The following is a 22865-nucleotide window of genomic DNA, read 5'->3' as shown; positions in this document are numbered from 1 at the left end:
GTATTTCTTCATAGTTTGGATGAACATCAAACCAGTTTCTGAAAACATTTTCAGCAAAAAAGCCTATGCTTGAGATAATACAGTAGCAGCCCTGAATGTGTGATGCAACACAAAGGTAACTGAGGAATCACCTTTACTCTTCCAGAATACTGAAGAGCATTAATACAGCATGTTGTGAATGATGGGACTTTAATGATACTGAGCTTTCTAAAGCTCATTACAAACAGCTGAATTTTAGTTCCCTACACATGTATTTATTTTTGCAGACCACTGGTTTCCCTTGAACTTGAAAGGTTAGAGGAATGTTGAAGAGTCATCAAATGAAATGATGTTGAAGACCTTGCTTTTTCAGGGGTTAGAGAATGGGGAAAGTAATGCTCTCTTTTTTTCGGTGGAGTCCATTACCAGCTTCCTGCTCTGCAAACTGAGAGGCAAAGATTATTGGATACAGTTTCTGCTGCAGCCCTGACGAGCCTCACAGCCAAGTGCAAGGTGTGCCAGCTGCATCTGCCACTGGCTCTGTGTGTCAAACATGCTTGAGAGTGGAAGTTTGCTCAGGTTCGTATTACCCTGAGGGAGGTTTGTACCAGGGGCCAGCCCTCAGGGGGTAGCTGAGGCATGTGTCCATCTAAAAGGTATTCCAAGTGCTACTGTAACTAACCGCATCCTATAGGAACTTTGTTTTCCATCATCCTTTGGTGTGTGTTTGGTAGGTAAGACCTAATACTGACTTCAGTACCTTAAAGGTTTCAACAGTCAAATCACTCCTGAGCTTACCTCAAGCCCCTGACAAGGATTTGTGGTGTGCTGGTGGTGCAGGCACCTAGCACAGTGCTCCTGACACAACACCTGGTGGCTATAAGAACGTGAAGGGCAGCAGCAGCGAGCCTGCCACCAGCTCCTCACTTAGGTGCTGCACAGGCTTCTTTGGCACCGTGGATAGCCCAGGCTCACCAGAACAGCTCTGGGTCCTGCTGGGGGGAGCAGAGCTCCTGACCCTCCAGCACTGCTGGTGGTTGTTTCAGGTGCAGCTGAGCAGGCTGGGGAGCTTCCCCAGAGCCAATTAGGAATAAGTGCTTTGAAGAGGACAGATGTGCAATACCATGTTACTTAAAAGAAGCCAAAAAATAATCAAAAACAACTCCCTGCAAAGGCATGAGTTACATTTTCTTGTTAGCCTACTTCACTGTAATTAGAGCATGCTCCTCTGCTCCTGTTAAGTGATCTTGTGACTGATTACATCTCATGCTAATACTAAAGGGAGCAGTGCATCACCTGCAAATGAAACCTTTTAACCATCCTCTCCACTTAGAAAATATACTTAGTTCAGAACAATTGGGGAACACTGAAACTATTCTTTTACTTCACTCTTTCCAAGTTGATCTCAAGTTATCCTTGGAAAAGCACTACATTTTTGAAGGCAATAAATGAAAATAACTCTTAGAGAAGCAGTCATGAATTTAAGATGGTTATAACAGGCAGTAATAATTCTGGACTGAGAGGAGCTTATTAAGTTTTGCACTATCAGGATTGTATCTGTCATAATACTCTTATTCAGCACTCAGTTGTCAATGAGAGACAATTAATGCTCTTAATGAAAGCTTCTGAGATGGGAAAATAAGAATAATCCCTCACCACCATCTCTTCAGAGAACCTGGCACTGGGCTAGGCTGCACACCAATCCTGTGAAAAACTGGAATTACTACTTCAAATGCGATAGTCAAGTGAAACATATGCAGGTATCTGAAAAAAAAAAGTGTTATTTTGGGGGGGGGGGGGAAAAAGGACAAAGTCAAGCTTATTTGGCTGGAATGCTGCCATATATTTAAGGAAATCAGAAATGACTACCAACACACTGCATCTTTGCTCATTCACTGAAGAGATCTTTTAACAGCAAAGATTGTATTATGAACGTATTTTTCCAGAATTTTGACTTGCGTCTGGTCACTGTTTCTTCTCATGGTATACAACCAAATTTAATCTCTGACAATTACCTAGTGTGACTAAACACAAATCACTGAAGTTTGGTTAAGAACTGAAGTTTATGTAACAGTTTTGTAACCATTCCTTTCTGTTCTCACTTGTGTTAGGATCTTGCCTGTAGGTAGAACTACAAAGTTGGAACTGAAGGCCCAATTACACAAGCAATGTGGAGCTAGAAGGGCACTGAGTTAGCAATTTCTTGCTTGCTTCAGTTCACATCACATTTCATTCTGTACTATTTTACCATCTTAACGTGACCTCACTCTGATTTTTAATATGTCAGGGTTTAGGAATGGTAGTCCGTTTCATACCAAGCTTATGTTCAGAAACACGTAAGACTTTCGGCCCCATCTGCTCTTCTGGATTCTGTTCTAGCAGTTTGAATAAGGCTGTACAAAGACTTGGGGGTAACCACAATGCCTTGGTGTAGAAGTGGATGTGAGCATGAAAGAGCTGTCTAGAGGCTTTCCCACAGTAAGAGTACCTTGACCACACACACTGTGTTCAGTGGTAAATTCTGCTACATAATTCTAAACTGCCTTCTCAAATGAAAATAGCAGGTGCTTCAAACTGTCAAAATGCAGTTCTTTCTGTAAGAAGTACGGGCGTACTCAAACAGGGTGTAGTTGCCAAGTCCTGACCAAGACGATTTGCATTAATCAGCTGCACAGTGAATAGGGCAGTCGTTTGTGAACATGGTGGCAGTGTCTCCAGATTTATTATCTTCCAGAAATTCAGCATCTCCAGATTTATTATCTTCCAGAAATTCAGCGTCTCCAGATTTATTATCTTCCAGAAATTCAGCGTCTTCAGATTTAGTATCTGCAGCAGCTGGAACCTGGTCTCCCATGTGGACATCTTCAGTGAGATGGAGAGGGCCTTCTGCCTGCCCCCCAGTGTATGTGGGAGTGCTGTACTTCACAAGAATAGTCTTAAATTGCGCCAAGGGTGCATTTGTGCGAACTCCCATAGGATCAAAGTGGGTCCTACTGACTCTGTATCCAGCTTCAGAGAGATAGTTTAAGAACTTATTTAACCTGAAAAAGACATTTAAAAAGGAGTTAGCACTCCTTACTCACAGTAAGGCTGATTCAATACAAGTTACATATTAGTTGTCACAGTAATGTAAGAGTGGAACTTAAAGCCTTACTTTGGCATGTTCATTCCTTTAATACTGTGTCTGTGGATGTTGTAGTAGAATGCAGGGTGCTCAGCACTGTTGTCAGATTTTTGTCGCTTGGCTGTATTTCGCACCACTTCATTATTTTTTCTTTTTCCTGGACCACAGAAAATGCCAGTGAAATTTTTGAATATTCAGTAAGGTCCATAAAAAATGCCAGTGAAGCCAAAGACAGTAAGTACAAAAAAGCCACACAGCAACCGCACACCTTTATGCATGCTTATATGAGATAACATTTTGCAGAGTTAAAATCTAGCCAGAATTTAATTACACACCATTTTCAGTAATAACAAGTGAGGCCAGGTATGCATAATTCAGTATTTAGCATTTTGCTTGTACCAGAAAATACGATTCTGGAAAAAGTAAAATCAGTATTCAGTGGGAAAATAACTTTTGCTTAAGCATCATTGAATATAGAAAAATTGTATGTGAACACTAGGTTGGTTTAGCCATCACTTAAACTGCACTTTAATTTGAAGCTGCTGGAGTTGCACCAAATGATCCACTTACCATGTAACACGCAGGATTCTGCTGAAGTATCTGGTGTTTTAATATATACACCACACTCTTCTAGAATACAATTAAAGATCCAAGTTAAGTCTATTGTAAAACAGTATGATGGCAAAATACCTTAGGTAAACAGAAAGAATGTCTACCACATTGCAGCCTAAAGAAGCACACTCACGGGCAACTTACCTACCAGCTCAGTAACTGATTTTAGAGGGGATCATAGAATTGTAGAATGGTTTGGGTTGGAAGGGACCTCAAAGTTCTAACCCCCCTGCCATAGGCAGGAACACCTCCCACCAGACCAGCTTGCCCAAAGCCCTGTCCAGCCTGGTCCTGAACACCTCCAGGGATGGGGCATCCACAGCTTCTCTGGGCAAAGGGTATGGCTATGATGGAGTTAACAGCATCCCATACAGTGCTGTGCTCTGCACTTGTAGCTAGAACAGCAGTGGTATCACACCAGTGTTGTGTCTGCTGCTGAGCAGTGCTGGCACAGCATCAGGACTCTCTCTAATCCCACCCAGAGCCAGCAGGCTGGGGGTGGGCAAGAGGTGAGGAAGGAACATCACCAGGGCAGCTGACCTAAACCAACCAAAGGGATATTCCATACCATATGATGTCACACTCAGCAATAAAAGGTGGAAACAAGAAGAGGGGAGAGTTGGGCTCTCGTTGTGAAAACATCTGTCCTCCCGAACAATGGCTACATGCGTTGAGGCCCTGCTTCAAGGACATGTTCAAGAATTGCTCATTGGTGGGAAGTAGAGAGTAATTTCTTGCCTCTGTGCTTCCACATAGCCTTTGCTTACGTTTGTTTTTTCCCTTTAGTTAAATTATTTAATTATTAAGGGAAAATTATTATTAATTATTTTTCCTTTAATTAAATTATCCTTAACTCAACCTGTGAGTTGTTTCTTTCCTTTTCTTCTTCCCTTCCTCTTCTGAGGAGGGGGAGTGAGATAGCAGTTGTGGTGGAGTTCTGCAGCCTAGCAAGGTAAAACCACCACAGCAACCTGTTCCAGTGCCTCACCATCCGCTGAGTGGAAGAATTTCCTCCTAACCTCTAACCTAAATCTCCCCCCTTTTATTTTAAAACCATTCCCCCTTGTCCTGTCATTATCTGTTTGAGCAATCAGCATTGGGATAGTCAAAGCAATTTAATTTTATGGTAAAACAGCATTCCCCTATGGAAGACTATTTCTTTTTGTGCAGTGATTTGCAATTCCTGCAGAGAATGCAAAGCAGGACAGCTGAGTTGTCTTCCTAATGGCACGGGCTCCCAGGTCTGCAGCAGAGTACACCAGAGAACAGACACATGCTGCTTCCAGCTCCTGGGGAATGTACTGGATTTCATGGTGGTCAGTCAGCCTGTGTAATATTCACTTGTTTCACAATCTGCTGTACTGACTGAAGATGTTTAAATCCAGCACTCTGGCTCTGACAGACCATGCTCATTTTACAGCACAGATAAGTCCTGCACTGGATTCAAAGCAACAAATATTTTCTTGACCTAACGTGTACATAACTAATGCTCACACTGCTGTTAGCATTAAGTTATCAGAGAGCATTCTCTAAAATCACCACCAGGTCAGACTTCTTTCAAAATGACTGCTGGTTTTCTTACCTTGTTTGTTCTCATCGTAAGGACCATGGGTAGAAAAATTCTTTAAAGTTGTACACTCAGCTTCACAAACTAACGTCTTCAAAAGCGGCTGAGTTTCATCTAAGCCATACTGGACTGCCTCAAACAGCATTCTTCTGAGGAATCCAGTATTAAAAAGGGCTCCTGACCTAAGAAACACAAGACAAGCGAGAAGTTTAGACCTATTAATGAAAGCAAAAGTTTTCTTAAAAAAATCTCTCACCCAAATTGTTTAGCAGTGACATTACACCAATGCACTGCACCTGACTGTGTTCTTGCTGCAGCAATACAGCATTGCTTTGTTTCCAAGGCCAATAGCATTGATCTCACATTAAAAACCATCTCAGGAATTTTATTTCTACCACTGACTTGCCCGACTAACTTGAGAAAGTCATCTAACCCTGTTTTTTGTCTGGAAGGAAGGTACTGTCAAGTGTCAACTATTTTTAATTTGCTTTGAAACCATTAAAAAACTTAGTGAAGGATTTAAAATTTTCTCTTGTGAGAAATAAGAGTAAGTATTAATTATCAAGTAGTGTATTATTTGCTACTGTCAGCACGTGTAAGGATTTACTACATACATTCTCTGCAAGTACCAAGTAATAGAGCTGCTTGACATTTGGCAACTAGAAGAACACAGAGCCAGGTTCTCCTGTGCAGGATGTATTAAAACAGTCACAGTAAATGTGAAATTTAATGTGAATTTATTACATATTAACCAGTTTGAACTCTATGAACATAACCAACAATTGAACAACCTATACTAAATTCAGAAACTACTATCCATTACCTCTTTCTTGAATGACTCCTGATGGCTACACTTCCTTTAGTAATGCTAAAATATCCAACAGACTTGCATTTCTATTATGTGACTGAATGTGACCTCCAGATGTCCTCCCAGCCTCAATTACTCCCTGATTCCTCTGTGTTCCGTACTTACCAGAGGGGACCAAGAACTACTGCTGTCTTCCCAGGCATACTGCCGTGACAATCACAAGGCAGCTGCTGATAAGGGTTTTCTACAACAGAAAAACAGAATTTAAGCTGTTTTGAAATAACCAGCAATGCTCATTTTGCTGAAGAGAGATGATACAGATATGAAGTACTAGTTTATTTAAATGGATGTATTTGAAAGGGTAAACAAGTGCAGAAGTGCAACAAAACTCTCAATTCAGAGAAGCAGTGCTGCAGTACTTGTGAAAATTTAGTGCTCGATGGCTTGATCTCTGATTACTGTTGAAATGACACTAAAGGGAAAAAAACACCAAAAAGCCACCTAGCGTGCTATATGTTTTGGCACATTTCAAATAATGTGGAAATTACTAGCTTTCTTTCCCATGATTATATAAGCAGCTGTCAAGGATAATATCAACAACAACAAAAAAATGCAACCATCTGTCAGTTACACATACAAAATACAGCCGCCTACAAGGTTTCTAAGCCATAAATCAGCCTGCTTGCAGGTAAGGCATTAAGTAAACAATTCATTTACTAATTAAGATCTCTACCATAACACTGTTCTTATCAGTTACTCATTTCTGTTCTTAAAGCAGGACCAAATCTTTTTAGTAAGAACATTGTACACTGCTGCACCTGACTTTGTTCAGACACCATCAGCTGAGTAGTTGGTATCCAAGAACCCGCAACATTGAAGCCAAGGTTTTTCCTTTTCTATTTATTCAAACTACCATCTGGCTAGGATCTTCTCCTTAGCTTCATTTTTGACTCCTACCTCTAACTTGTGTATAGAGACTGCACACGAACAGCTGGCTTTTAACCTAGAGGCTGCCTTGATTTATTACCAAGCATTAGATAAATCACAGGAATGCTGCGTACCTTGCCTACCACACCCACAGGGATTATCTCTATCAGGTGTTTACTGATACTGCCCAAGGTCAAGCAGAACAGACCCTCACCTGGGGGGAATGTGATATTGTAGAAAAGCAATCTGACACCTAAATTCATCAAACTGCCCCTGTATGGAGGAATAGCACAGTAGCAACAGGTGTCCCACTCTTCATGCCCTTCACTGAAAGGACAGATCCAAGGGCCTATTAGGCACCCTTCAGCAGCTAAAGCTAGCTGGAGAACATCCCGTCTACAAACAAATCCAGTACATTTATGGCAAAATCCATGCACACAAAGGATCTAACGTGGTACCATAAAACAGTTATTTTGCATTGGAAATAGTTTTTCCATTTCATGCAATACTTGTTACATTAAAAAGAAATACTACAGAATACCACTTTGCCTAAAGCATGTAAATATAAACAAGGCCTAAACAAGAAAAAAAAACCAAACACCCAAACATACAGGAATCAGACCTTCTAGAATATCAGTGGAAGATCTATTTACCTTCTACCATATTACCCTCTTTCTGAAAGATTCTCTCTTCACACCACTGGCAGTGGATTAGGTATCTTACTTTCTTTGCTGAATCATCCGCTGGAGATGGTCCCCTTAAAACTCTGACCACTACTAGAACAAAGTGCTCTAGAGCTACCGCAAGTAAAACTTCAATGCCTTTGTTACAGCGAGCTGCAGCTCTGCGAAGGAAGAACAAACACAAACACACATTGTACTGAATTCAGCAGACTAACATTTCCACAGACACCTAAACCTGTTCAAAGATTCTTGACCTTATCCACTTTCTAGAAAGTGATACTGAAGATCTCAGAAAGTGATATGGAGAGTTATTTCTTAAATGTGCAGTGTTCTCTACTCCCTGTAAGGCTATGGAAGTCATGGTTAACTTTTTATCACACTTAGAAACAGCAGTCTGTCCTCTGCATCATCTTTCTATACAAATACCTGCTTAATGACGGGGTGTAGCAACAAAAATATTAACAAGCTACATGAAAATCTGAGAAAGTAGAGTTCTAGAGGGACACACATGATGTTAAATCAACTGTTAATTGAATAAAGGCTGTGGGAAGGTAAGTGAGTAGTTCCTGGGTAGGTAAGCACTGAGAAGGAAGAAGAAACTTTTAGGGAAGTTGGAGCATGTAACCCAGAGCACAGTTGTAACTTCACTTCAACAGACAAGAAGTTCATCCCCATTGCCAAAATCTCAGTTCATCACATAGTTTCATAGGAAGGTCACATTTAATTAGGTACAGAATATCTGTGTCTAAAAATATTCCCCAAGGGACAACCTAACACATGCGGAGATAAAGAAGAAAAATCTAAAAGAATTCAGGTGGGTATTTTAGCTCCAGCATGCTTATGACCTCTGCACACTTTATTTTCTCCTCAACTTCCCAAGCAGTTGTCCAATCCTCTTGCCTTTATCTTTTCTTCCTCAATTAAGAACTAGTTTTACTATCTTCATTTATTTATCAGACTGAAGTTTGTAAGAATGTCTATATGCAGAAGACTTATTTCACAAGTTAATAATTAGATGCATCATTTTAATCTCAAGCACAAGGACCTGAAGTGAACACCAGTTTCCGTTAACTCCCATTTTCATTAAGGCAAGTGTAACTGTAATGCTTAGCTAGAAACCACTCAAGTAATTTAATTAACATTTGCAAAGTCCTATGCAGCACTGAAATGACCACAAAGTTGAGAAAAGAACAAAAGAACTTGCAGATGTGCAAGTCTGGCTATTACTTTTTAGATTACCACCTTCCCACCCCTCCCCCAAAAAGTCAAAACCAAATTGAACAAACAAAAAAACAGAACAACAACAATCTGCCACCATCCCAACCACCTACCCCATTTATGCATTTTCACCTTCCCTGGTCTTTTAGTTTAAGATTTATATTGTCTTATAGCAGCACACATAACATATGAAACATAACTTTCATATTGAAAAGTCTGCTTTTTTAGAATTAAAGAATTCTGGAAACTCAACATGCACAACCTACAGCAGCACTCTGAAGTTTTGTATCAAAAACAATTTTCTCCCAGAATTTGAGCCGATTTGTTTTAACAGAACCTTGCCACAGCAGCAATTACTATTCTGGCCGCCAGCTCCCTGTAGTACTCTGTTCGGACAATGTTACATCCGTAATGACGCAGGGCAACGTGCTGAGCCTTTGCATACAGAGAACTGATGTCTGTGGATGTCAGGGACACGATTCCAAGATTTCTCACATTTCTAAAGGCAGAATCCAGGTAATTCACAGAAGTTCCGAATGGGTCCAAATGTCTGAAATGAAAACAAGTCTCGCTCTGCATCTACAGATGCTCAACAGTCTAACCTTTGTAAAAATAATAAAAACTTTAAGGATCTATGCTCCGGTTTAAAACAAGGTGAGAAAGCAGGAATAAAACTGTCAGCACATCTCTCATGAATTAGTTTGGAATACCAGAGGATTAAATGTCAAGCTGCAAGAACCAAGGCAGAACTGTACTGGAAAATACACATCACCACAAAAACTGAAAGTTGTTTTTTTTTTTGGCATTTGGTCCCCCTGACTAGTTCATGTTACAGTAACATTGGCCTGATGCTTATCCTTGTCCTTAAAAGAAAAGGAAACTTCTAAAAACAAGTTTGCTTTTCAAGCATATGCATTCCAGTTTATGTACTGAATTGCGTAATTTTCACTCTGAATGCATGCTTGTCCTGGTTTCAGTTAGAACAGAGTTAATTTTCTTCCTAGTAGCTGGTAGAATGCTATGTTTTGGCTTAGGATGAGAAGAGTGCTGATAGCACCCCGATGTTTTAATTGCTGCAGAGCAGTGCTTATACTAGGCCAAGGACGTCTCAGCTTCTTGCTCTGTCCTGCCAACAGGCAGGCTGGGGGTGCAGCAAGAGCTGGGAGGGGACAGACCCAGGACAGCTGACCCAAACTAGCCAAAGGGGTATTCCATACCATCTGACGTCATGCTAAACAATATATAGGGGTGGCTAGCCGGGGGAGGGGGCCGGACTGCTCGGGGTTAGGCTGGGCATTGGTCAGCGGGTGGTGAGCAATTGCACTGTGCATCACTTGTTTGTACACATTATTATTAGTAGTACTATTATTATCATTGTATTATAATTATTTATTATTATTATTATTATTATTATTTTCCTGTCTTATTAAACTGTCTTCATCTCAACTCATGGGCTTCACTTTCCATTTCTCTCCCCCGTCCCAGAGAGGGAGGGGGGAGGGTGAGTGAACGGCTGTGTGGTGTTTAGCTGCCGGCCGGGTTAAACCACGACAATGCTGCTTTATTAGCTACAAACTGGATGTTAATCAATACCAAAGGAAATCCAATAATTTATTCTGATATCTGTATGGGTTTAGAATTTATCCATCTGTAAGTCCAACTTGAAAGAAGTAACTACTTCAATTGAAGATGTACACGCTGCAAAATGGATTAAAACAAGTGATGCAACAAACATGCAGTCCTATACAACAGCATGCAAATGAAATATTTTTTAACTAATTAAAAACCTCAAGGGAAAAAAAGGACAAATTTAACATTTCTCTTTATCAAACAGGCAATGAAGTTTTATGAAAAATACTTTGGCTTAAAATTTTCATGTGTATTTATCTTCCTTTTGGATGTTGAAGGCTTTGACAATATTTTCCCAGTAATCTCTAAAACATTTAATGTTCCATTTCCACACCTGTCCCAGGACAATACAATTACTTTTGAATTATCAGCTGACTGTTGGTTACTTCTTTCATTCCAACTTCCCTATCATACAGTGGGGCCTGGGATGGGATATGGGGTGTTATTAGCAAAACAGAAAGCTTATTAAGATAAACTTTTAACACTTACATAAAATCAAATGACCTCATATGCATTATAACATTGGCATCCATTTTTGTCACCTCAATGGTGTCAGTATTTTGTTCTCCACCTCCCAAAGCTTCGTCATTGTTTTCTTCCTTAGTGTTCAGTTTCACCTTCATTTTGTTTAAATGGCAGTTTTCCTGAATCATTGTCACAGAATTTTCATTACAATCATTAATTGTAACTTTCACGGAATTTCTGAGATGCTTTGCCCATTGTAATCCCATTATACCTAGGGAAAGATAGAATTGTAACTCCGTGACAAAACAGTGAGTTCTTTTCCGGTTCACTGAAATCAGTGAGAAAAAAATCCATCCTTTAAAATGCTTATAATATGGAAGTGTGACGCAAGTTTTGGTGTGTTCCATAAAAAACTGTGTTGGTGACTTTCTGCATCAGCACATAGTGCTGTAATAGTAACGACAGTAAGTTTTAAGTGCAGTAGTCAATTTGTCACCTTTTTGAAGACGCTTAGGCCATCTCCAAACTTTATTGCTGACTTTCATAGTAAACTCTGTAACTACAAAGAAGTGCAGAACAGGCTACAGTTCTGGCCTGGCTCAGAACAGTGATAAATTCATTACCAAGAACTTTTATTAAAAATGCTAAGCAGCTACAGCTGTTCTCAATAATAACCCTGGCTTTACAATAGCAGATTGATAATAAGGCAGCACAGGTCAGATTTCTTTAGATTTTTTTTTTCTAGATAGTTAGTGGACACTGACCAAATGACTTTACGTTTAGTTCACATTCAGAATTTTTGAAATCAATTACAGATGAATATGTAGATAGTGCTTGGATTCATTTCCATTTTTTAACCAGAGGTTGATTTTACAAAGTCACATAAGATTTGGGACCCTGGTCACACATTTAGTAAGGTGGTATTTCAAGGACATTTTAAGGCAACTCATTTTTAAGCAGATCACTCAACTTTGATTTATTATTTACGAAATTTTTGACGGACTCTTGAAGGCTGTGTTTTTTATATGGAAGCCAATGATTGGAAGCCTAAGGAGGAAAACTGCATAGCTGAACACAGTCTGAGGAACACAACAGTATCAGTTACTACAGATTTCTGCAGTCTCATAGTATTGGATAATAGCTAAAGATTAAAGAAATTGACTTTACCAGTGGCACCAAATGCATCCAAACATTCTATTGGTTTACGCTCTTCAGCTAGAACAGCTAGTGCACAGAATATCAATTGCCTAGGGGAAAAAAAAGCCACAGTAAGATGAGAAAATATTTTTTTCTTCCTCTTGGTTATTTGTTCCCCTTGAACATCCTCCTAAAACTTCTAAGCTAGATCACTTTTTAAAGAATTGTTTACTTTTAACCTTTTCAATTGATATGACAGTGTTTCATACTTAATTTAGTGACTCAACACATCAGAATATTCATAAAGTAGGATCCTGAATCATCTTACAGTTACTCTAGCACTAGGAAAAGTGGTAAGCATTTATAAGTAGTGTTTCTCTTCCATTCCCAGCACAATCAGATGTTACCCTATTAACAGCTCTGGGTTTGAAAGGAAATCAGAAATGACTGCAAAACAAAAAATTCCACTGTTTCAAGGAACAGGCATTGTTCACATAGGCATAGTCACAAACTTAGTTGCAATGGCATTCTTCAGAGGCAAGTTTTGACAGATGTATCTGAGCTAACTTTAAACCTGGAAGCTGAAATATTTACAGCACTGAAAACATGAGGGGTCTGCACAGGCTGAAGCCTACTGCTATGCTTTGGTGTTAATGCTTGCACATTTTAGTTGTGGTATAGAAATATTTATGAGTCTCCTTAAAAAAAAACACCACCAACAACAAAACTGTCCTTCCTTTATCTTTTTTAATGCAAATACAAGAAGGAACTTTTGAGTTTTTTAGAAGTAGTAATGAATATGTATTAGCCTAGGAGCATAAAAATCAGCTACTTGATGTAACTGGTGTGCGTCTAGGTGAAGCGGAGACTCCCGACGCACACAGCGCTGTTTGCTTACCTCTATTCTTTTAATAAATTGTAAACTTTGATCATAATCCTATTTTGGGACTGAGCGATTTATAACAGAGACACACAAAAACATATGAAGTGTGTACAAGGAAATGTGTTTTCAAGTGTGCTCTTCTTTTAAAATCCTGTTTTTTTGCATAAACTACTTATGTAAACACGCTTAATTGCTTCAGAGACAACAGTATTTCCCACGCAGTGTTTTTGGTTTCACATGTTATTTGTCAAGAAGAGTTTTCTGATGGAGAACTTTCCAAAATTAACAAAAGTTATCCTGGCAGACAAATAAAATGGAACATGTCTAAATGGAATCTTATCCCAAGAACCATCGTGTTACTGAAAAAGCTATTTCTCCTTCCCTCTGAACAGAGTTCACAGGGTTTGTTTTTCAAAATGTATGAATATTCTTTACTACAAAGTCAACATTCCTTTTGTGTATCTTCCCACTCCCTGTTCTCTCACCTGTTGAGTTTCATTTTGGGGTTAAAATAGGAATCTGTTTTTTGCGGTGTGGAGTAGTTGGGAAGAACCTGCACATCTGTGTCTGACTCTTTCAGCACTTGGTAAGATGACTTGGGAGCAGGAGCTAAAAAGAAAGTAATTGTGCGGAAAGGAGAGTGAGAATTGAAATTAATGAGAACACATTTGATACATGAAATTGAAAACGTGCTCCCAGGTAGCAAAAGGACTAAACTTTGCAGTAACCCAGCTGGCACACATGGATCAGTTAACTCATACATGGGGCAAAAAAAGAAGCAACGATTTATCTTCTAGTCTTAAGAGTGGCTGACTAGGCTCAAGCTCTACCACAGTTTCCTTCTAATAGAAGACCAGATCTGTTTCTCAGTTGGGCTCAAACATGTATCCACTCCAATTTTAGAAGGGAAGCCCCTGAGCCTGAGGCTTACCACATTTGTTCTGCACATTCAAATGTAGTATGTTGCAAAGTAATTAAAACCCTATTAACAAAGTGCTGAATTTATACCATTGAACTCGTTGATTCAATCTCTGTAAGTTACCGAGCAGCTTCATGAAATGTGTACAGATAGCACAAGCATAGGGACAGTTTCAGCACTTAAACTTCGTATAAAATAGTTTGTGGCAAAATAAGCTTTCTGGGTTTGACAGCTCTAAACGCACATTGTCATTCCCCTGAGAAATTTACCCCCAGTCTGAGAGTAGCAAAATTTACCCAGAAACAACCAGGCAAAATTTGTTAGCTTTCAACCAGGTACCTTTCTGTGCACGGCTGCCTATCCCTCCGTGCTTTTAAGTACATTATCTGAACTGCTCTACCACCTGCTCCACATTTACAGCCTTCAACTTCTGCTCAAGCACCTCCTAAGTATTAAACGTGTCATCTGTAGCTTTCACCTCTCTCCATGAGGGAAAATAACCACAAGCATTTTACGTAAAAAGGACAAATCAGCCATTCTGTACTAACTGCTCTGGAGGGAATGATGCACAGATTAATGTATTCCACATCACAAACTCTACTTAAGTTAAAGCCGTAGAAATATGTCCAACTATTGCTTCTTAGACATGGAAACCGATTCCCAGACACTGAGCTACTATTCCCTGAACTGCAGACTGTTAACAGAACTAAGTATGATTCTCAATAGCTTCCAGTCCCATCTTTACTAGAACTAAGTAAAATCCACACATCTATACAGAGATAGAGAGAGTTAAAAAAAAAACAAACAAAAAAAACCAGACCAATTTGCAATAGTAAACAGTCTGGGCCATTATAAAAAAAGCCGTTGAGTTTTTACACACCAGGTAATCAATAATGAAAATTTTAAATTGGTATCTGCAGAGAAAGGAAAACTTACAAAAATAAAGGAAATAAAATTAATTTTAAACACTTGATATTCTAGTTATTCAAAATACTTTCAATCTAGTTTATCCAAGTTTGGAAACAGAATTCTAATTCTTCAGAGAGTCAGACAAGGATTATAATTTTACCAAAGAATCACTGACACCTCTATCATGATTCTCCAGTACTGGAAGAAAGTCATCTTATTTTGTAAATTCACGTTGATGCGGTTTGGTTAAGAAGAGCAAAGCATTTTCATATTCTAGAGAGATTTACTGAAGACTGATACAAATACAGTCAAAGAAAGGCATGAAATTCTCTGGCCATATTTTGTGTTATGGATACCATGTCCTCCATTATTTTGCAGAAGCCTGCATTTACAACTTTAAACTCTTTTGAAGTGAATATTATTTATCAGTAAGAATAGAGTAACTAGTTAATGCAGAGAAAAAATCACAACACTCCTACATCTTTGAGGAAAAAAAAAGTTCTGAAAGATTAAGGGCAGATTTCTTATTACTAAACTTAAATAATTTTCTTCTGGAATTTTTCTTACACTTTTCACTTGGGTATCATAGCTAACCCAAGTACTACATGGTCTAAAAGAATTGAACATTTTACAGTAGTGAGAAGCTACCTGTAATAAACCTTGATTCAGTTTCTCCTTTATTCACGTGACGATTAATATGCCCTATCATGTCAGTTCTCCGAGCGATAGTTGCCGAACAGATAATGCAATGGTAATGGGCTCCCATCTTTGAAAATGTCTGTGAAATAAAACATATGCAGTTTCAGAATACACAAATATGGTTCAAGTAAAACTATCCCTAAATATGGGGAGATGAAGAAGTCAACCATCTGTAACTCTACAACATACAAAATATCCTGCATCTATAGTTATGGGCACTGAAACAATCATTCCCACAGAGGCAGCACAGCTGTCCTGTCGCAGCACCACAACATTCAGCTGCCTGCCAATCCTCCATGTACTCAGCACACAGGAAAGGGAGTGAGATGCACCCAGTGCTGGGCACTGTGATCCCTTCACCTCTTCCGCACAAAGATGCTGTTTACATGATAGGCAGCTACCCACAAAAATAAGAGAGACAGACAACTACATTCAACTACTTGAAGGCTACACATTTATATTCTCAACTGATGCACGTTTGCCAGAATGGATAGTACACCGTCCTTTGAGACTAAGAATAGGTTGCAGAATTTCCTCCAAATCACCCATTTCCCCCATGATGTAGGGCAACAAATATTTCCCTGATTTGGCATTTTACCTGGTCTCCAACGAGGTTTGGCTTTACTAGACGACAAGGTAAGTGGCAGATGCACATTCTGTACCCTAAAGAACAAATGCATGTCACAACACAGTACAGTAAGCAAACAGAATTTCTTATGTCCTATACTAGAAACTCTGATTTAGAGTGTTTTAGATTTTTTTTTATTGCATGGTCTCAACTAAGAGAGGTCCCAAATATTGCCACAAGACAATGGTGACATACATTCAACCAATGGACAGAGATATTTATCAGCTAAGTATACACTGAATTTTTGAAGCGTTCAAAAATCATACAAAGACAATTCATTTTGATAGGTCTCTTAGCTTCCTACAGAGCTACAGCGAGTATTCAGGCTGTAGAGTATATAACTTTCAAAAATACAATACAAGCACTTACAAGTGTTGCTACATGGCCAACAGACTTGTGTGAAGTAAAAACTTGTCTCGTGGTATAAAGAAAAACAAAGAGAAGACACATGCTGATGCATGCAAAAAAAAGAACCTCAGTTGGATCATTTTAAAATTTAAATTTAATGTTGTCTATATTCTGGTTGGTTACTTTATTTCTTGCAAACCCGTACCTCTACTTCTTTAAAAAAAAAAAAAAAAAAAAAGATGTTGCTCACTCTTTTCCTTCTTAAATTTCTAGTAGGGATTTTAATGCATTTTATAAACAGATCAGAGAGTTTGGCTGTATGGGAGAAAAAGCTACTAAATAGTGATATTAAATTTAACTTTACGTAGTTATCTGAAACTATGTAATCTTTATGACAAGCCAAAAATTTTGGCAGGGTGTGGTGGTAGCAATGGTGGAAATCGCTCTGATTATTAACAATACGACAAAAAAACTTTTATTAAAGTAATTTTCATAAAATAAATATATATGTTTTATTATCATGAAATGCCAAGCAATTGCTGTTTTTTGTTTGTTTGTTGTTGTGTTTTTTTTAATGAGAAAATGCACAATTGGGACTATTTTGTCATGTAGAAAATACAGAGCTATTTACATTTTACATCCCAGGGCAAAATTCATCTTCTCAAAGTATGGTTCTAGTTGAGAGCTGATAACAAGATGCACCAGATTCACGCTTAAGTCAACAGGAACTTAACAAGACAAAATGCAGAATAATGTCCTACACATCCACTACTCCTTCTCGTATTTACCACTGAAATATGACTTCCTTTACCTTCAAATTCAACAGAAATTTTCCAGTGCAAATTCTGGAGGTGACGATGGAGTTTATGACCATAGCAAGCTTTGAATTTCTCCTCAGGACACAATGGACAAGGCTTCTTTTCATCTAAAAACACACACAGAAAGTATGAGAAACATGTAAGCTGCAGTTACCATGCATTTCAAAAGAGATACCTGTTAAAAAGAAAAAAGAAGGAAGAGTCGAAGATGAGTTTTGCAAGGTATGTTCGATTTCAGGTGTGCAAAATGTTACCATATATGGATTGTCTTTGCTTTCTACTTAATGGAATACGGACCAGAACCACGATTGCTTTCAAGATCATCAACTTCTACAACTGTTAGTTTTACTTTTTGGACATTTTGTTTTAGACCCATTTGATCCATCTAACTTCTTAAGAGCATTGCAGAATGAAAGAATTTTATAGAACTCTCTATAGAGACTTTCAAGAAAACCCAACTGATGATGTTAAGAGTAAAAATCTCTTTCCTTCCCCCCCTGAGCCTACAAATGTGCTTTTGGATAAAAACAAGTGCCTGGTAACTTTTTAAGGTGCAAAAATACTGCACTCAATATTAAAAATAACCTTTCTTCTTGGAAATCACACATCAAAAACACAAGAGTGAGGGTGACATTATCTGACAACAAAAGCATTCAAGCATCTGAAGTACTATCCTGAGTAAAAACTAGCTATTCGTAGACATGCTGTACACTTACACATAAGAATTATGGATCGGAGCATGCATACATCTGCTGATGGGTCTTACAATGCTGAAAATCAAACAACTTCTCATGCAGAATTTAGCAGAGAGGCTTGTGTTTGAATAGTACAGGATGAATACTGAAACATGCCACAAAATGTGGGCAATGTGTAATAATTACTTAGGCTCACATGACAGTAAAATTCCTTTGATATGGCCTTTTTACAAGTGGACTACCTTGTCTGTGAAGTATCTCATGCCACTGAAACCAGCAAAAGTGGCCTACAGCTCACAAAAATCATCATTGCTCTCTAATGTTGATCAGACTCTGCTGCTGTTACACATTACTGAGTCTCAAATACATGAGGTGATGGCAGTAGATACAAGTCAGTCCATTAATGCATTAACAGCAGAAGAATATCACATTCTCAGCAGAAGAAATAAAAATGACTACTGAGAACAGGCAAGGGAATATTTATTTATTATTAATCACTACTGTGGATCTGCATCTAATTCAATTCAGTAATGGCTAAGAAATATAAGTATCAGACCCAAGAACTATTTATGACCCAACTCCTCATTAAATAAGAAACAAGCTAACTTCTGTAGTTTTACTCTTGGCATATTTGTTAGTAAAATTAAACAGCCATGAAGTAGGCTATTATTTCTGTCAGTGGATATTCTAAAAGATGGTTAAGGTGCAACAGCTGTACAATGCAGTACCTGTGTACACTGATGTTTTTCTTGTTCTGTGCATAAAAACTAGTTTCAGTCGCAAGGGCTGCCACTGTTAGCACTAAATATGTACCTGCGATCTGAAAAAAACTAAGAGTTGTAATAAAAACACTTAGCACTCTTAAGCAACTCTCCAATATACCATTGAATGCAGAGAAAAAAAAGGAAACAACCAAAACAGAAGACATACCTGTTTAAAATGATATTCAAACACTGCAAAGACAAAAATTAGCTTCTCTATTCATGTGGCGCTTGATGTAAAATATAACTGAGACTCAACTGATGATGTACAGCTAGAATTAATATTTTGCTATTCCATGCACACTGCCAACATCAGAAGTGCTACGACACCGAGGAAAGTTGATGGAAAGGAATCATTAAAGCCTTAAATTTACTGAAGGAAATACAACATTTGATAAACAAGGAGGGGGGAGATGACATTTTTTTTTAATTATGAAACCTTTAATCTTTCAGCACCACAAATGAATCAATTCAAGTGATGTCATGTTTTAAAAATAAAAACTAAGGAAGAATGCAAATACCTGTAACATGAAGATCTGTTTTCAGGGATACTGCCAAGGTAAACTCACCTTCACTCAGGCCAGCTAGTTTCTCTAGTTCAGCAAGTTGTCTTTGAATGGAAATATGTTTCTCTAAAAATCAAGAGATATTTAGAAGTTAAACATACTTCGTTAAAAACTCTTCTAGCTTACTACTGTTTTTCAATCCATCAGTTCAAATCTACTAGGGAAGGCCTATTGTACCAACTGGAACACTTGTCTGCATCCTTTAGCTTACAAGCAGAACTATAGTAGAAGGTACAACTTCCAAAATTTATCCTCAGAATGGTTATTTAGTAGGATACAAATATTTCTACTTGTTTTCATGCTGACACACATCATAATTCTCAAACTGGCATGATCTTCATTTGAAAAAACAAGCAGAAGAGAGCAAATCACATATCATTTACTTATGACTTTACTGCATGTTGTTGTTATAGAATGCAAACATTTACTTCTGACTTTACTGCATGTTGTTGTTATAGAATGCAAACCACACATAAAGCGGTATAAAATCATAAAATCATCCCATGAACTACCTGGCAAAGCTAGTATTGGTCAGAAACAGACCAGTTGCAACTAGCAATTATTCACTGTGCAGGCAGGATACATTAAATTCTATCACTTTTTTTTTTTTCCCTTAGGAGAGTGTTTGAGAACCTTTAAAATTACCTTCCTATTTTTCAACTTATCCATGCAAATAGCATAGAATATGCTAAAAACAAGATAATTAGTTTACCTGATCAATTTTGTAGGTTATAGCACACAGAACATCTCAGTTTAAACCTTCACACAATGTTTTTACAAGATTAGTCTTTCAGACTTTTTTATGTGAAACAAATAAAGCAATTGATTTATGTATGAAGATACAGAAGTTGGTTTTAAAGCTAAGGTTAAATTCCTAATTCCCAGTTTCTGTACTGGGAATACAATTTTCTCTGCTCTCTGTGGTGCTTCTAGCATCAGACCCTGAGGCAGATTATACCTCATCCAACATAACGGCTTCTCTTCTGCCACTGTATTGCACACAAATTCTGAAGTGGCATCCACAAATTTTAGTATGCATCTGCATGGGAAAAAGCATTGATACCTATCAATGCTTTGATATTACGAATGAAATTTCACACATTCCCTTTACCTTTCTTTCCCACTATTTTTATTTTTTTCCTCCTTTGTTCAAGCACACAACACAAATATTCTTATAGTTTGTTAGCACACCTCTTAGATAATCAGATGAAACATCCAAAATGTTCCTTTCAGACTCCCTTGCAGATTCTTCTTCCTCAGTTCCTTTTTCTTTGGTTTCCACTTCTGACTCAGTAACTTTCACACCCAGGTTGTTGCTTTGCACCGTTCCAAGGTCGATCACACCATCTTAAGAAAATTAAGCAAACGAAACAAACAACAACAACAACAACAAAAAAAGTAAAATTGTCATTGATATGCTTGAATTATACAACTGAGTTCACTTGCTTCCAGTTATTTGGTGCTTCTAACAGCAAATGTGACTAACAACCGTGAAGGAGAGAAATTGTATAATCACCACTGAGAACATCAGAATGATTACTGCTAATCCTTGGAATCTGCAGAAGAAACCATTCACACCCATCCATATTATCAGATGTTTGAAGTTAATAAAATAATATTTGCATGTTATTTTCTGGCAAAATGTAACACAAGACAAGGCAGGCAAGCAGGAAGTCCAAATATGTTTAACCATATAGTAGCGATAAATAAAGTTTAAAAGCAAAAGTTTAGAACTGTTTATGACTAGCTGAACAATCCGGAAAAAGGAGTTTGAGTGGGCAATGAAACAAAGAGAAGTGGTGGACATGGGAGAAAAATAATCTTCATTTCACATATGAATGGAATGAATGGATGGGCTCTGAGCTGAGCATCATCAGGATTACATTCTTAGGGTTTTAAAACAATTTGATTGAAAGAACAGGTATAAATCCTCTCTAAGACCCAGCATAAGAAAGTTCTGGGAAAAAAGGCAGAAAGCCTACATATTGAACAGTACTGCCACATATCCCCCAAGCTCAAAAGGGACACAGAACCAGCAAAGTTCCAAAAAAGGGTGGCAAGAAACAACAGAAAGAAACAGCACAGGTTCTTAGCCATGGAGAAACAATAGAACAGGCTATGACTTTTCAGCCTGTACCTAACATCCATAAAGTCATAAGATACTGGGGGAGCACAGACATCAGCAGTGCTCCAGCAGAACCTGGGATGGACCAAATGGGAAGAGCAGACGGAAAATCAGAGCTGAAGTTTTCTGTATAACCTACTGCTATGCTGCAGACCTCCCTGCCACTGGCTGCTGCAAGTCTGTGAGTGCCAAAGGAAGAATTATACTGCAGAGAAATCCACTACAGGCTTTTAAACCCCAAAGCGCTACCTTTGGCTCAAGAAACTGATGAGCCACGAGGTGTTTTGTGTTTGAAAGTGTTTCTGGAGAATGCATTAGTGGTCGGCTGGTTGCTCTGCTCTGCCCGCAGTCACCTACTTCTGTCCACTACTGGAGCCAGGATAAGGCCCGAACAGGTCTTACAGCAGTTCTTAAGGCTCCCTTGTTTTGTCTGGTCTGTTTGGTTTTAAACATTGCAGTTTGACCCAAATCTTGCCTATTTCAAAGAAATACAAAGAGGAATGGAGTGAACGCCTGAAGACAGAGATTAGAGAAAAATAGTGTAGAAAAATGTTAAAAGTGCAGAGCAAAATTCTTTCAAGTACCTTAAAAAAACAAAACAAAACAAAAAAAACAACAGAGCAGCCCTGCAACTCAGAGTACCGCTGCACTTCTCACAGATCTATTTTTACAGCTGAAAATTCACCTGAGACGTACTCTGATGTCCTGCCTACTCATCTATTAAAGAGTTACGTGGTGCCTGGCGACGGTTTCCACGTAGCTCATTAACGGCAGGAATAAAACCGAGACCTTTTTGTAAGAGAACTGTAGGAAGGCACAGGCTTGCACGCGGCCGCAGGCGCTGCGAGGCGGCTGCTAACGTTTCCACAGGAGAAGAGCCCGCACCGACAGCCACCGGGCACCTGCCGCCCGCTTCTCGCCCCTCCAGCGGCCGGCACGGCCCAGCACCGCCCTTTGTTCCCGGGCCGCGGCCGCGCTGCGCAGCGATCGCCCCTCACGCCGCGGCCCCGGCACCACATGGCGGCCGCCCCCTCAGCGCCCGCCGGCAGCCGCTGCCCGCGCCCTGCCCCCGCGCGGCCCTTACTGAGCGCCGCGGCCTCGCCGCCGCCTCCGGGGCTCCGCTCCTCGTCGTCCTCCTCCTCCTCGTCCTCGTCCTCGTCCTCCTCTTCCTCTTCGTCCTCCTCCTCCTCGGCTCGCTCCTGCTCGGGGGGCAGCTCAGCCAGCGCGGCCTCCGCGGCCTCCTCCGCTGCCATCTTCTCCGGGCGCGTGCGGCAGGCGAGTGTGGGCCGAACCGAGAGCCCCGCGCCTCGCAGGGAGGGAGGGACGGAGGGAGGCGGGCGGGGGGCGCGGCGATGGCGGGGCGGG

General features: G+C 39.4%; 1 protein-coding gene across 3 annotated transcripts; it reads right to left on the bottom strand.

Annotated features, from left to right (window-relative positions):
- Nucleotides 1–392: 392 nt before the first annotated feature.
- On the bottom strand, nucleotides 393–22863 carry TRMT1L (tRNA methyltransferase 1L). Of its 3 annotated transcripts, XM_038182789.2 has the most exons (16): nucleotides 22585–22863; nucleotides 20567–20722; nucleotides 19379–19441; nucleotides 17347–17460; nucleotides 16158–16222; nucleotides 15509–15638; nucleotides 13518–13641; nucleotides 12180–12259; nucleotides 11037–11283; nucleotides 9256–9468; nucleotides 7671–7861; nucleotides 6256–6334; nucleotides 5298–5464; nucleotides 3674–3733; nucleotides 3134–3260; nucleotides 393–3020 (listed from the first exon to the last, which is right to left on the bottom strand). In XM_038182789.2, exons 1-16 carry the CDS (start codon nucleotides 22751–22753, stop codon nucleotides 2639–2641), a joined length of 2367 nt encoding a protein of 788 aa, XP_038038717.1. In that variant the 5' UTR covers nucleotides 22754–22863; the 3' UTR covers nucleotides 393–2638. The 3 variants fall into 3 exon arrangements, with proteins under 3 accessions (XP_038038717.1, XP_012964978.2, XP_027319458.1); XM_013109524.5 differs by lacking the exons at nucleotides 20567–20722; nucleotides 22585–22863 and adding an exon at nucleotides 18777–18868 and having other exon boundaries at nucleotides 19379–19424; XM_027463657.3 differs by lacking the exons at nucleotides 19379–19441; nucleotides 20567–20722; nucleotides 22585–22863 and adding an exon at nucleotides 18777–18878.
- Nucleotides 22864–22865: the final 2 nt, after the last annotated feature.

This window comes from Anas platyrhynchos, chromosome 8, assembly GCF_047663525.1.
Source record: "Anas platyrhynchos isolate ZD024472 breed Pekin duck chromosome 8, IASCAAS_PekinDuck_T2T, whole genome shotgun sequence".
NCBI classification, from domain to species: domain Eukaryota; kingdom Metazoa; phylum Chordata; class Aves; order Anseriformes; family Anatidae; genus Anas; species Anas platyrhynchos.
The sequence above is the reverse complement of the archived record's forward strand: the minus strand, read 5'-3'. Positions and strand labels throughout refer to the sequence as shown.

Bases quoted from the DNA above. Each gene is read 5' to 3' on its own strand.
- TRMT1L (XM_038182789.2), bottom strand. From the start codon at position 22,753: ATGGCAGCGGAGGAGGCCGCGGAGGCCGCGCTGGCTGAGCTGCCCCCC. The intron at 17,461-19,378 runs GTGAGTTTACCT...GTGTGTTTTTAG, and splicing joins ACTAGCTGGCCTGAGTGAAG to ATGAAAAGAAGCCTTGTCCA. The intron at 12,260-13,517 runs GTGAGAGAACAG...TTTTTCCCCTAG, and splicing joins CCCAAAATGAAACTCAACAG to GCAATTGATATTCTGTGCAC.